Source organism: Pleurodeles waltl, chromosome 7 (assembly GCF_031143425.1).
Source record: "Pleurodeles waltl isolate 20211129_DDA chromosome 7, aPleWal1.hap1.20221129, whole genome shotgun sequence".
Lineage (NCBI taxonomy): Eukaryota > Metazoa > Chordata > Amphibia > Caudata > Salamandridae > Pleurodeles > Pleurodeles waltl.
The window spans coordinates 1346399605-1346413418 of record NC_090446.1 but is presented as its reverse complement, the minus strand read 5'-3'; the positions used below and the strand labels follow the sequence as shown (position 1 = coordinate 1346413418).

The following is a 13814-nucleotide window of genomic DNA, read 5'->3' as shown; positions in this document are numbered from 1 at the left end:
ACTCAATAGAGCCAGTAAGTACCAAAAATGTCCCTATTATTCTTGTAGATGTGTTGTGTAAAATGCCCCTGTCATCCCTGTAGATTTGTTGTGTAGAATGCCCTTATAATACCCGTAGATGTGGCCTCACTCTAAATTACCACACTACAAAACTTCCCAAATTCTGTTAAAGCCCTGTCAGGTCGGGCACATTCACCAGGACATTTAACATATTTCAGTTTTGTGTGAAGATAAGATATATCTATATAAGGATATCACCCAATTCCTTTTCTGGTGGTGGAATTAAGGTCTTCAATGCTGCTTGCAGTAGAAAAGCTCTTCACTACAGTTTCACCGGCAGGTCCTGGGCCACGCCTCTATCAAAATGTCTAACCTTGGCTCGGCTAAACGTACAACGCCAGGTTCACAACATTCTATCTGTGTGCCTTCTGCTGAATGTTTGAATCTGCAAACCACAATATAGTAATCCCAGCCTCATCACTGCCAACTGATTCATTTTCAGACTACGTCAGGCTGAGTAAATAGTCTGAAAATGTATCAAGACACACCTTTTTAGATAGAGGTGGGTAGACCTTTCATTGATAGTAAAATGTTAAATATCCTTATAGTATCCCTTATCAATGCTTCATCCAGCTACTCATATTATTTATTCTGTCCCAGGTAGACATAAAATAGAGAGGAGGGGAAACACATTTTAATTCAAATCAGAAATGTTTATTCCCCCATTTTCTCTTGCCTACTCTCCTTCGGATTGACCAAAGTGTACTTATGCAACTCTTAGTGAGGGTAAATATTTTGTTTTCTGTAAAGAGGTACATAGACTTGGAGCACCTGTCGATAACATTCACTGAGCTCCCCCAGGGGTACATCGCTGATTGTTCCAGTGCTTAATAATTGTGACGTAAGTCCTCACGTCCTTTTCCATCGCCGCTGGCACGGCTTCGCAGCTGTTACCGGGCGCACATCTTGGGCTCCAGTTAGTACCGATGCCTTGAGACAGAGGCCACCATGACCTGAGGAGTGCAAAGCCTTAGCAGCTGCAGCCTCTTTTCCCCACATAAATCTTGTGAGAGTTACAGCCCATAGCCTCTTGTTATTTGTTCTTGGAATGAAGTTCTCTTAGGGACATTTATGATTACTTTGTTGATGATACAAATATACAAATTTCCTCCGAATCTTTACACTGTGCCTCATTAAGAATGGGTGTGTGTGGGGGGGAAGGGAGCGGTTTTAGTGGTAGTGTGTTAACAGGAAATGGCATATACCATCCATTTCTAAGGGTTCCAACCCTCATCCTGGTTTACCTTAAATTCTTTATGTAAAGCATTCTGAAATGTGTTATGTAAATGTTCCTAATGATGCATCAATAATACAATATAGTGTGATTGAAGCACAGAGAATATTGCTGTTATGCTCCGGGATGTTGGTTCTGATAGTTCTGTTGGTCCTCCCCACTTGCTGGAGACCGCAGGGTAAAGTCATGAAGTACACCACAAATGTTGAGTCACACTTTTTGAACTATCTTGATATCACATGTTCCTGAACCCATCTCAATTGACTTGGAGTATTTTATATGTTTAAATACTCTGCAATTATCATGGGGAAAGTGCTCTTGTAATTGGGAGGTGTTCCACAGTCTGCCTTGATTTTCTTCTGTCTTCCCTATTAGGAAGTGTAGACCAGTTGATCCTTGCGATTCCTGCCTCATTGAAATGCAATACGTAATATCTCCGATCTTTTTTTGTATGCATTTTAAATTCACCACTGTTTCTTTACGGACTTTTTCAGCTTTGTGAAAAGTGGTTTATAAGTTGTCATGCCTGTAGGAAAGTGCCCTTTTGGCATGGTTACCTCCCCACACACTTTTTGCCTGGTATTGATGCTAACCTGACTGAGTGTGTAGTTGGATCCTGCTAACCAGGCCCCAGCACCAGTGTTCTTTTCCTAAACTCTACCATTGTTTCCACAATTGGCACACCTCTGGCACACAGCTATGTACCTTGTAAAAGGTACCAGTGGTACCAAGGGCCCTGTGACCAGGGAGGGTCCCCTAAGGGCTGCAGCATGTATTGTGCCACCTAAGGGACTCCTCACCAAACACAATGCCATTGCAGATTGTGTGTGCTGGTGGGGAGAAAAAGGTAAATTCGACATGCCTGTGGCATAGGTAAATCACCATTCTAGCAGGCCATACAGCCCTAAGGCAGGGTGCACTATACCACAGGGGAGGGCACAGCTGCATGATCAATATTCCCCTACAGTGCCTAAGTCCATTATTAGACATTCTAAGTGCAGTGTGGCCACATTGAGTGCATGGTCTGGGAGTTTGTCACTACGAACTTCACAGCTCCATGATGACTTCACTGAAGACTGGGAATTTTGGTATCAAACTTCTCAGCACAAAAAACCCACACTGATGCAAGTGTTGGATTTATTGTAAAATGCACACAGAGGGCATCTTAGAGATGCCCCCTGTATTCTACCAAATCCTTTACTACACTACCGACCAATCTGTGCCAGCCTGCTACTAACAGACACGTTTCGGACCCCATGGGGTGAGAACCTTTGTGGGGTGAGAAACAAAGCCTGCTGTAGGTGAAGGTGCTTCACACCTCCCCTCTGCAGAAACTGTAACACTTGGTGGTGAGCCTCAAATGCTCAGGCCTCCTGTTACAGTGCCCCAGGGCACTCCGCCCCACCGGAACAACCCCACTTTTGGCAGCAAGTCCCACAGTAAAATTTGGAAAAACAAGGATGAGTGTCCACTTCATCTGGGATCACTCCTAAGGTGTCCAAAAGATTCCTTGCAGAATCTTCCATCTTGTTTTGGAGGACAGGGACAAATAGGGTTAGGAATGTGCCTCCCTCCCCAAAGGAAGTGGGTACGGGAAGGGTGTAGCCACCCTCAGGGACAGTAGCCATTGGCTACTACCCTCTGACCCCCATAAATCTAGTATTTAGGGGCACCCCAGAGCCTTACTCACCAGATTCCTGGTGACCTCAAGAAGTCGGAGTAAGAAAAAAGAAGGACTGCTAAGCCGACCCCTGCAGAGAAGACTCCAGATGACAATTGACTTGGCCCCAGCCCTACCGGCCTGTCTGCAGCTTCGAAGACCCCTGCTTCAAGAATGTGAGGCATCCTGCAGGACCAGTGACCTCTACTAACCCCCAGAGGACTGGCTGCCCAGCAGAGGACCAAGAACTCCAGAGGACAGCGGCTCGGTCCAGAATAAATCACCAAAAGGACTCAAGTACCGCATGGGAGACGTGAGTCCCACCCACTCTGCACCTGACACCCACAGCCCGAGTCCAGGTGGCCCACCAGTCCAGAGAGGGTCCCAAGGTGATTCCAACCTTGAGCCCACGCTGGGCTGACCCCTCTTGGCCAACACAACGATGCCTGCAGCCTGAATCCAGAGGACTGCCCTGACTGAGATCGGATTCGATGAAGATACCTGACGCCCAAGGAGACCCCTGCACCCGCAGCCCCCTGGCCTTGGGGAATTTGACCGGCGGTCCAGCGATGTCTAGCGGGCACCTGTCCAGCCCTTGGTGTCCCAGAACGAACCCCTGGACCAAGCCTGCAGCATCTTTTGTGCCACCTGGGGTCCCCCTATTGAAAAGCATTGAGCGCCCAGCTCTGTGTTTGCACCCGGCTGCACCCACGCTGCTGAAGGTGTGTGTTTGGTGTGAACCTGTGATCCTCCCAGGTGCTGACCTAAACCCCCAGGCCTGTGTCCTATAACCGCGGATACTTGCCTGCAATCTGCTTTCTACCGAGCACCCCCAGTCCTCAAAGGAATTCATTGTAAACCCAATGCCAATTTTGACCTCAGCGCCCAGTCGGACTGTGTGGCTGGTGGTGCACTTTTGGGGTCATTCTAAACTTTGACCTGTGGACATTTTAAATCCCGAAGACTGGAATTGTAAGTTGTGTACTTACCTGTTTTCTGTGCTTACACTTTTCCCCTCTAGGACTCTATGGACTCCTGTGGAAAATTGCTCTGTGTCAACTTTTGAAACAGAAAATTGCTACTTACTTGTAAATTGCTTTATTTACAAAAAACAAACAAAGTACATATGATACATATGACTGATACCTATTGACAACTGTGCTTACCTGCAACAAAGTTCTTCTGGTTCTAGTAATAACGTAACAAAATATATTTTTCCTATATAAAAATAATTGGCCTGGAGTTAGTCATTGAGTATGTGCCTCACTTCTTGACTGTGTGTGTACAACAAATGCTTCGCACTACCCTCTGATAAGCCTAACTGCTCGACCACACTACCACAAAAGAGAGCATTAGTATTATCTACTTTAGCCTCTGTTAAGCCTCTGGGAAATCCCTGGACTCTGTGCACACTATATCTCACTTTGGTATAGTATATGCAGAGCTAGCTTCCTACAATGCCATTTATACTTTCTGTTTTCTCTTTAGAACTATTTTCTAGTAATGTATCCCTGTTATTATTGGATGCTCATTTCTTGGCTTTCCATAAAATTTATTTGTGCATGCTTTGTCTTTTAAATATTTAATTAAAAATATTGCCAGGTGTTGCCACAGCCTGGTTGTGAAAGACCGTATTCTCTGAACAATGTCTGAAAATCCTTGAATCTTGGTTAAAGGAAAGATTGTTGTTAATATTTTGGGATTTAAAGTAAAGTAATAGTGAACCCTTATCAGTTTGTTTTGGATGTATCTTGGTCATCAGACTGTAATTAGATTGCCTTAGAATTAGGTCAAAACAACAGTTCACTCTCACTGGATGGGGGCATAAAGTTTAAGTATTTGTTCTGATCATCATGCTATGTAAGAAAACCTAATGTACTATCCTTGCCTACTTTCTACGTGGCCAAGACATTATCAATACACTTTTGCCAAAGAAAGATTTTCTTTTTCAAGGGGTTTCTTTCAATCAAGACCACTGTTAATTTCAAATTATAGATATATGGGTTTACTAGATTAGAAGAACAAGAAGGACCTGTTGATGTGTAATCCACTGGTAGAAAGAATTAGGGGCTTATTTACAAGCCTGTAGCGCCACGGAGCGTCACTTTTAGCGACGCTTCTGTGGTGCTATGCCCTTTTCCAATTTACATGACTGTGTTAAGACGCTTTGCGTGGTTTATCGCCACCTTGTAAATATGGGCCCCATGACACGGTTTTCTGCGGCGGAGGGGCGTCCAATGGGTGTTGTTGTGGGCGTTCTAATGCAACAACCATTACATTTTGACGTAAGCCTGAGGCAGGGTCAAAAACTAATGCTACCCCAGGGGTGGCATCAGCATGGCGCAATGAGGAGAAATACTTTTGTTTCTCCTCGTTATTGCTTTTCCTATGTGTGCTGCATTCTGCAGCACACATAGGAAGAGCAAAACGCCATAAAATATTGCTTTTGTGTATGAAGGTGTTCCTTCCTGCACATAAACAATTATTAAATAATGACGATTTGCTACTCTTATGTGTGCTGCATTGTCCAGCACACATAGGACTAGCAAATCATCATTATTGGTCGTTTATGTGCAGGAAGGCACACCTTCCTGCTCATAAAAATAATTCCCTGCAATGCAGGCACCATTGCACTATGCTTCAAGGGTGCTTGCGTTGGCGCTAGACAGCTGATTTTAGCACCACAGCAAGGTCACATCCCTGCACTTCTGAAGTGGCACAGCGCAGCGCTGCCAGATTTGGAGCAGTGCCACGCTGCACCACGTTTTGGTAAATGAGGCCCTAACTCTTCAAAGTGGAAGACGTTTTTCATTAGTACAAGGTCTGCACACTCCATAACAAAAGAGATCAGAGTGCTATGTGCATAATCTGTGGTCTATAATATATACCCTATGGAATGATTATATAATGTGTCTTCCTGTCTAAACATAATGTTTTTGTGGAGCGAGCAAAAGCCAAATCTTCAATCAAGTTTACTATATCACATGTGTCTCTTAGATACCAAGATATATTCAGGACATCTGGGTGCACAAAAATAATCCACAAATTTTGTAGAAGTTTTAGGACTAAGTGGACTCAACACAACATGACAACTCAGTTGAGAGGTCCATTTTTGGTGAATTTACCGAACTATCTGCTCCTCTTTTGGCGATCTAACATGCTGTTGTGCCTTCTGATTCAAAATCCCAATCCTTCTCTAAATTGAGTTGTAGGATCTGATCGAGCCTGGTTCTTATTGTCTGGCAATAACCCAAGGCACTCCTTTGTACAGTCCTCTGTGTTTTAAATCACAACAGTACCCCAGTTGTTTGCTTACTTAATTACTAAACCTCTTCTTACTTCAACGTTACTTGTAGCTTGCCCATATGGCCTGCTGGCAATAATGACCACATATGCTACCATTATATCTCACTCCTCTGTGATCTCAATGGTCACATAAACTTCATTGTAGAGTGCATCAGTGGCCACTGAAATGATAACAGATTTACCCACTTTGTTGTTTTGAAAGACCAAATAGACTTCATCGGATGCTCACACCCTTCTGGTGTCTATGGTCACCGAGACTGTAAAAGGGTATAATACATGGAAATCTGCAATCCTAACTTAAAATCCTGCATCTATGGTCCTTAATATAGTTGAATAATAAAACAAAATGACATATGTGCTCAACTGTAAAAAGTTATTACAGTTGAATTGTAACTTTTCAGGGCCTCCTGTACAGCTGCATTTTAAACAAAATTCGTATCTGTTTTTTTATCAAATGAACAGCAGAACGGAGGTATTAAGGGCAAAATGTTCATTTGTTCATGCTATAAGTCACTACAGGAAAGACAGAATCCCTGCATGTTTCTACACATCCTGAGCTACAGCATTAGGACATTAGGACAGCATTGTCCTAATCTGACTTTCATAAAACATACCCTAATGCTTTTTTGTAACAAAATACTAGCTGCTTTTGGTGTTTTTAAGTTCACATTACAGATTCTACTTTTATTCTTCATGTCTGGAAACATGCTATCTCCTTGATACAGCGGTGCAAGGCACCGAAGATTTAAACAGTTTGTTGGAAAGATGACGGTGTGGCCATGGATTATAAGGAATAGAATACTTATTTTGCCTCGTTCCTCTATATGGTCATGGAACCCCTAGGTGACTTCCAATATCCTTATAATGTACAGCAGGGAGTACTTTATCCCATATGTTACTCTTTTCTGCTATCATTGGATTGGTTGCACACATGGCACATCTGATATCCCATTCATTGGCACTAACATTTTTGGAAATATAAGGGCTCGTGATATGTCTGAACCTTTCAGCCAGTCCTTGTTTTTTTAATCCAGAAGTACAATTCATGCTAGGGTAGACCCATACCTATTAAAGCAGCTACAAGCCCCAGAATGCAAAAAATGCAGATGGCTTCAAAGAATGGGTTGGTTGTAGTATGACATTGAGCCACTCAGTGCCCAAGTCCGAAGTATTTGTTTTTTCAGAAATGCAAGAGAGTCTCTTGGTCGGAAAGCAGGACACTACACCATTGTGAATTAGCTCAGTATGTAATTTTGTGAATGCCAAAATACAGCACCCTAATTATTGTTTTCTGTGTCTTTCATTGCAGGGATGGAGTTGTGGTAAGTACACCCCAGAATGTTCTTTACTTTCACACCCGAAAAAGGAAAAGAGTTACAAAGAGCACTCCAGGTTGTAGGGTATTTATTTCTATTACATCTCAATCGATATTTCTCGATATTTGTATTTTGCTAATCTTATCAGTGTTAATTCATTTGGTGTGGCATTAAAAAATGAAGTTACTTGTACATTAGCACATTTATTCAACTGATAAATGTATAATCATGCATGAATGCATGTAGAGTGTAGCACAATTAAGGCACAACTGACTAATCCATAAACATTTGGGCACTGATTTAAGAGGGCTTACGCCGCCTTAGTGCCATTTTTTGATGCTAAGGCAGCGCTAAGGGGGCCTTTTCCCCGTGCCAGATTTACAAAGTGGCAGAATGCATGCATTGTGCCACTTTGTGACCCTTTGCACTACATTATGCCTGTGCCAGACATAATGTATGCAAAAGCGGCGTTACCCCATTAAGGGGGACAAAAAAATGGTGCAAAGAAATCCAAAAGGTTTCTTTGCATCATTTTCTTCAGAACTTTTAACACCTGCTCAGAGCATGCTTTTAAAGGAGGCACACCATTGTTTACAATAGGCCTCTATGTTCTGTCCAGGGTTAGACCCTAAATTTTGGCGCTAACCCTGAACAGTACATCAATAGCGTCAAAAATTTTATTGCCCTCTACCCTGTGCCATGGTGTGCTGTATCTTAGATACGGTGCATCCATGGTGGTGGTAGGGGGGCCCTAAGGGACACAAGGAAAGTGGTGCTGCACTGTGTGCAGCACCACTTTCGTTTAATCTACTCCTTGATTTTTTTCAAACAAGATTCTTGGCAGAAAATTAAATAATAAATTAAAAAAATCACAAGGAACATGGATAATACTTTATTAAACAAACACATTTCTAAGAGCTAGAAAACGTATTTACAGTGTTTTTAACTATGCACCTTTTCTCAAAGTTGTTTGAGTTTCAAAAAAGTTAAAATTGCTACTGAAAATGTTCTACGGGGCCTCTTCAAAAGCCGGATTTGTGGTATGTAAAGATGTAAAGTAGTACTACAGTTGTACTACTCAAGTACTACAAAATTCTAAACATAAAGCTACAGGTACAGACTTCATCCGCTACCTCTCCCATCTTTTCTGTGTGGAGATATCCTCGGTAGAAGAGTCAGTGGGGAGAGGCTGCAAAATGGGTAGTACATACTACTAAATGGGAGTGGTTAAGGAACATTTCAGGATGAGTTCAATGAAAGACATGCTAAATCAAACATACACCCACAAAGGAGTAAGGGCCAGATGTATAAAACTTTACTCTTGTCGCAAACAGCCCGATTCGCAGAATCAGGCCGTTTGCAACAAGAAAAAAGCATTTTGCAATGCACATAGCAAATTTTGTGATTCAGTAATCTATTTACTGAATCACAAAAAGGGTTTGCGAGTCGCTATTAGGAATGGCCGTTCCCTTCCTAATTGTGAGTCACAGTGCGATGTATGATTGTTTTGTGACCGAGAATGCAGTCACAAAACAATTGCAGTTAGCACCACTTTTAAATTGATGAGAAAATATTTTTTCAGAGCAGGCAGTGGTCCCACGGTGCGACCTACCTCATGAATATTTATGAGATAGGTCATTTGTGACCCCATTGGGAATCGTAAACAGTGTCATAGACACTGTCATGCATCAGGTTTTGTGACTCGCAAATTGCGAGTCACAAAACTTGATATTTGTACGTGTGGCTCTCAGGTTTTTGCTATTCACAAACTACAATTCTGAAGTTACTACACCACTAAAAATGTCAAAATAAGTTCCCAGGCTTGAAGTAACTGAAACACACCACCTGGCCACTCATAGGCTTTGCAAAATACTTCCATAGAAACATAGAAAACAATTGAGGCATGGAAATTTAATAACCTTCCATAGGACATAATATTAAATAATTAAATGATGTGTGTGTATGTAGGGTGTGGGTGTGCGTGTTCGTGTGTGTGTGTAAAAATATATAATTATTACAAAATGTTATCGTTTCAGAAGTTAATCATAAATATAATTTAAAAAATAAATTACACATCGTAACTTCGATTTTAAAATAAAAAATTTATTAATTAAACGCATAATTCTCGATAAAATTCACTTCATAACAAATTAAAAAATAAAATTGTTAGTGAGGGCGTTTGTAATTGATGATTAAACATTATTTATGAATAAATTTAATATATTTAAATTCATTAATTTTCTTAACACATTTAATTTAACTTGATGACTTAATGTGCTGTAACGTTTTATTTTATAAGTTTTAGATAAAAAATACATATTTTAAAATAATTTATATATTATGTTATACGTCAAAATATTTTATATTTTTTTATTACCTTTGAATAGTTCCCTGTCCTTTCCCATAGTTAGAGCTTTGCCACAGTGACAGAGATCTGCAACTACATGTGTAAAGTTACTACTAGTAGCTTTACACTCATAAATCTTGTTGTCAGAAGTTCCGCCCACTGATTTCAGGGATGGAGATATAAGTCTACACGTAGGTGTAAATCTGCACTCAGAAATGGTGAATAGCAAAAACATATAGAGTGTCACCTAGATGTAGCAGTCAATTTAAATTTCCATATTTACCTTTTTGAGTAGGCCCCAATATGTTTATTCAATTTCCTTACTAGATCCTGGTGAAAGAAAGCCTTGTCCATCACCACGCAAACCATTCACACAAGAATGGTTGGAAGCAGGAATGTAATTCTTTTCATGGAAAAGTTATATTTTCTGTGTGGAAAATTAATAAACTGAATATTCTAGCTATTGGGCATAAAAGGTCACATATTGCATGGAGGCTATTTAAAGAAGAGTTGGGGTGAAAAAGAGAAAGCCTGTTATCAAGGGAAAGATGGTAAAGGTGGAAATTGGGACATGACCTGTCACCTTGCCAATCTTCGCATGGGGACCCCTGTAGGAAGCAAAGCATATCATGCCAACTCTGGGCAGCAACTGTGTGCGATGGGCGTTACAACTGTACATGATCCAAAGCTGTTTACTTGCTTTTTCACAGTATGAAGAGGAAGAAGAGGAGGAATATGTAGAAGAAGAAATAGAAGAGGAAGTGGAGGAAGAAGAAGCTGAGATGGAACCTGAACCTTCCAAACCTGCTCCCCCGCCTCCTCCACCTGTTACAGCCCCACCCATCCGGAGGCGTTCCTCTGCAAATTACCGATCTTATGCAACAGAGCCTCAGGTTAAGGTAGGGCCGATTGCTGGAGAGAGCTCTTTTTGCCCGAGGCCTATGTGGCTCATTTGCTTGTATGAAGAAACCTGCATGCACTGTGACTTTCCAGGCTGGCAGGGTAGGAAAGATGGCTCAGTGACACAAAAGGATGCAGTTAGGCTTAAAATAATGGATACATGTATGTAAATATTTACAGATTCTTATATACCACAAACATAGCAGAGAAGCAACAGAGCACTGTACATTCACCTGGGAAGCTAGGAGATGATACAAGATCTGTACATCAGAGGACTTTATACATTTAATTTATGTATTTGGCATTTCAGACATTTACAGCTGAATTCCGAGTAAATTGTAAATATATGGCAGCGCCAAAAACTAACACCTTGCAAAACAAGGAGGAATACGTTTATTCCTCCTAGTTTTTTGCTTTTTCATTGTGTGCTGCATTCTGCAGCACACAGAGAAGAAACAAAATGCCATGAATGATTGTTTATGTGCAGGAAGGTGTCCATTTCTGCACATAAACAATCATTCAAAAATGACACTTTGGTACTTAAATGTGTGCTGCATTCTGCAGCACGCATAGAAGTGCCAAATCGCCATTGTAAATTGTTTACGTGCAGGAAGGAAAACCATCCTGCACATAAATAATCACTCCCTTCAACGTAGACCCCCTTGCAGGATTCCTGGGTTGGCACAGGCAGCTTAACTTAGTACTGGTGCAGGGGGAAACGTTGGGCTGCGTCATATTCTTGTAAATATGGCGCAGCCCTGCGTTTCAAACTGGTGCAGCGCTGCTGATTTTGGCACAGCACGGCGCTGCGTCAGTTTCTTATAAATCTGGCCCTTGGTGTCACACTGAATAATACAAGCCCTGGGTCACGCAGAACCTCCCTCTGTTCAACAGTGTGGGAGTCATGATTTAGAATTTTGGGAAACACATTTGGGGATAATTAAGAGATCATTTTCTTTGGCATGTTATGAGGATATCTGTCTGTTTTAATTCTGCTAGTGCATGTCTTGGAGTAGGAGACTCTGATCAAGGGATCTTCCTCTAGAAAAGTTATTGATTTGGTGTCGAACTAACGGAGACATTCCATGATTATATTGCTTTTATTATTTTTTCCTTACTCTCTATTAATAACATCATCAAACAACATTTTTTATAAAGATATTCTGCACGCTCCTGGCAAGACTGTGGGCCTGATTACGAGTTCAGAGGACGGTTTAGGCCGTCTGCCGAACTTCTGACAGGGAGGTTTCCGCCATAGTCGCTACCTCCCCGCCGTGCCCATTAAGAGTTTCCCACTCGGTCGGCGGGAGGAAACCTCCCAGAGGGCTCCTTCTACAGGCCCTCCGGGAAAGTGAATTTTCTGTTTCATCAAGTGTATTTCTGTATCTCAACCTCTTATTAATAATTTAATACTGTTTGGTAACATAGACCTTGAATTAGCAGAAAATGGTTAATAAAATTCAATGTTGGTTCAAACTAGATGCCCAAAATATGTCTTTCCCGGGCCCCTAAACATCCTTAAGATGTCACAGCGTTCACCAACAAATGGACCCACATTGTCAGAAGACACAGCTATGTCTTTTATTAGCTAGTGACATGGTGGCGGTTGGCGCTGTAGTGTATGTTCAGCATTATCAGGTATGCCCATATTTAGTCACAAATCACTGCCCTTCACTATAGTATTTACAAAAACCATAATAACATTTTTTTATCTTCTCTGGCAGAGAAAACCCAAGATCACAGCCTCGCGCAAGCTACAGCTCAAGGTGAGGTTATTGGTTTAGTTTGCTTTGCAACAGTTTCTTATGTGCTGGGTTTTGTGTAACTTACATAGATGGGGGTTGTGTTATTTCCTCTGTGTTCCCTATGTTGTGTCTAATGAGTGAATTATGCTGCTGTAGACAACAGGGAGCAAGATGGTGTGTGACCTGATGGTGCTGGGACTTGTTGTTGGACCTGGGAGTTACTGAAGCCAGAACCTGGTGCATTCCTTGCATTGTGTAACAGCGCTATGAGGCCATATAAATGTACTGTATAAATGCTGACAACATAACGTTTCTTGACTTTGCATGTAACCTCATAATTAATAATAGAAAGAGATGGCATTTTTCCTACAAGAGGTCAAACACCCTGTTATCACACTGTGTCAAATCCACTTTATTGTGGAGGATCATACTTAGAATCATACAGGCCATTATAAGAAAACCCAAAAATATGTAAGCACGAGTTATGTAATTTAGTATAAGGAAAAGGTATACTAACACTTTGTGGAATACAACAGTGAACTGTTAAAAAGGCAATGGAACTTTTTTAGTAATTCACTGCAAGGACTGAGTGAAAGTATCATGTGAATATCTAGAAAAACCAGAATAGTGCCTGATCACAAGACACTGAAAAGCTGTAAAGCTGTAAGAACTAACACTTAGGGACATTTTTACAAGAAGCTTGTGCCGGCGCTGTGTCACTATTTATTTTACATAGCGGCGGCGCATTCAGTGCTCCACACTGCCCCATATTTACAAACTGATGCATTGGGCCCAATACTTCAGTTTGTAGAGGCCTGTGTCACATTATACCAGTGCCGGGTATAATGTATGCAGGGTAGGCATTCCCACGTTAACAGCCAACCAGAACTGACGCAGTGAAACTTACAACTTTTCACTGTCACTCTACGAGTTGACTGTGTCAAAATCCTTACTCCTCCTCAAACCAGGTGTAAGGATTGACACAGAGCTTTTAACATGGGACTCGCATCTATGTTGTGACGCATTGCTGGAGTTGTGGCAGTTTTATGATGCAACTACAGCAATGTGTCACCTTAGCACCAACAGATGCATCAGAATTTCTGACACATCTGTGAAAACTTGCGCCATGGAGCTCTGTATTGTAAATACAAGCATTGATTACGTCGTTAGGGCATTTGCGTCAGGTGCAAGAAATCTGATGCATTGATGTCAATGAGTCAAATTCTAGTAAATATACCCCCAGGTG

The 13814-nt window shown here is 41.6% G+C and overlaps 1 protein-coding gene across 2 annotated transcripts in view; it reads left to right on the top strand.

Moving 5' to 3' along the window:
* The window catches only part of TNNI3 (troponin I3, cardiac type), a 71128-nt gene that overhangs the window by 45513 nt on the left and 11801 nt on the right, over positions 1-13814 (top strand). For both annotated transcript variants that reach the window (XM_069200748.1, XM_069200749.1), the window contains exons 3-5: positions 7570-7582; positions 10634-10822; positions 12548-12589. In XM_069200748.1, coding sequence (XP_069056849.1) covers positions 7570-7582; positions 10634-10822; positions 12548-12589 — 244 coding nt within the window. The remainder of the gene's footprint in view (positions 1-7569; positions 7583-10633; positions 10823-12547; positions 12590-13814) is intronic.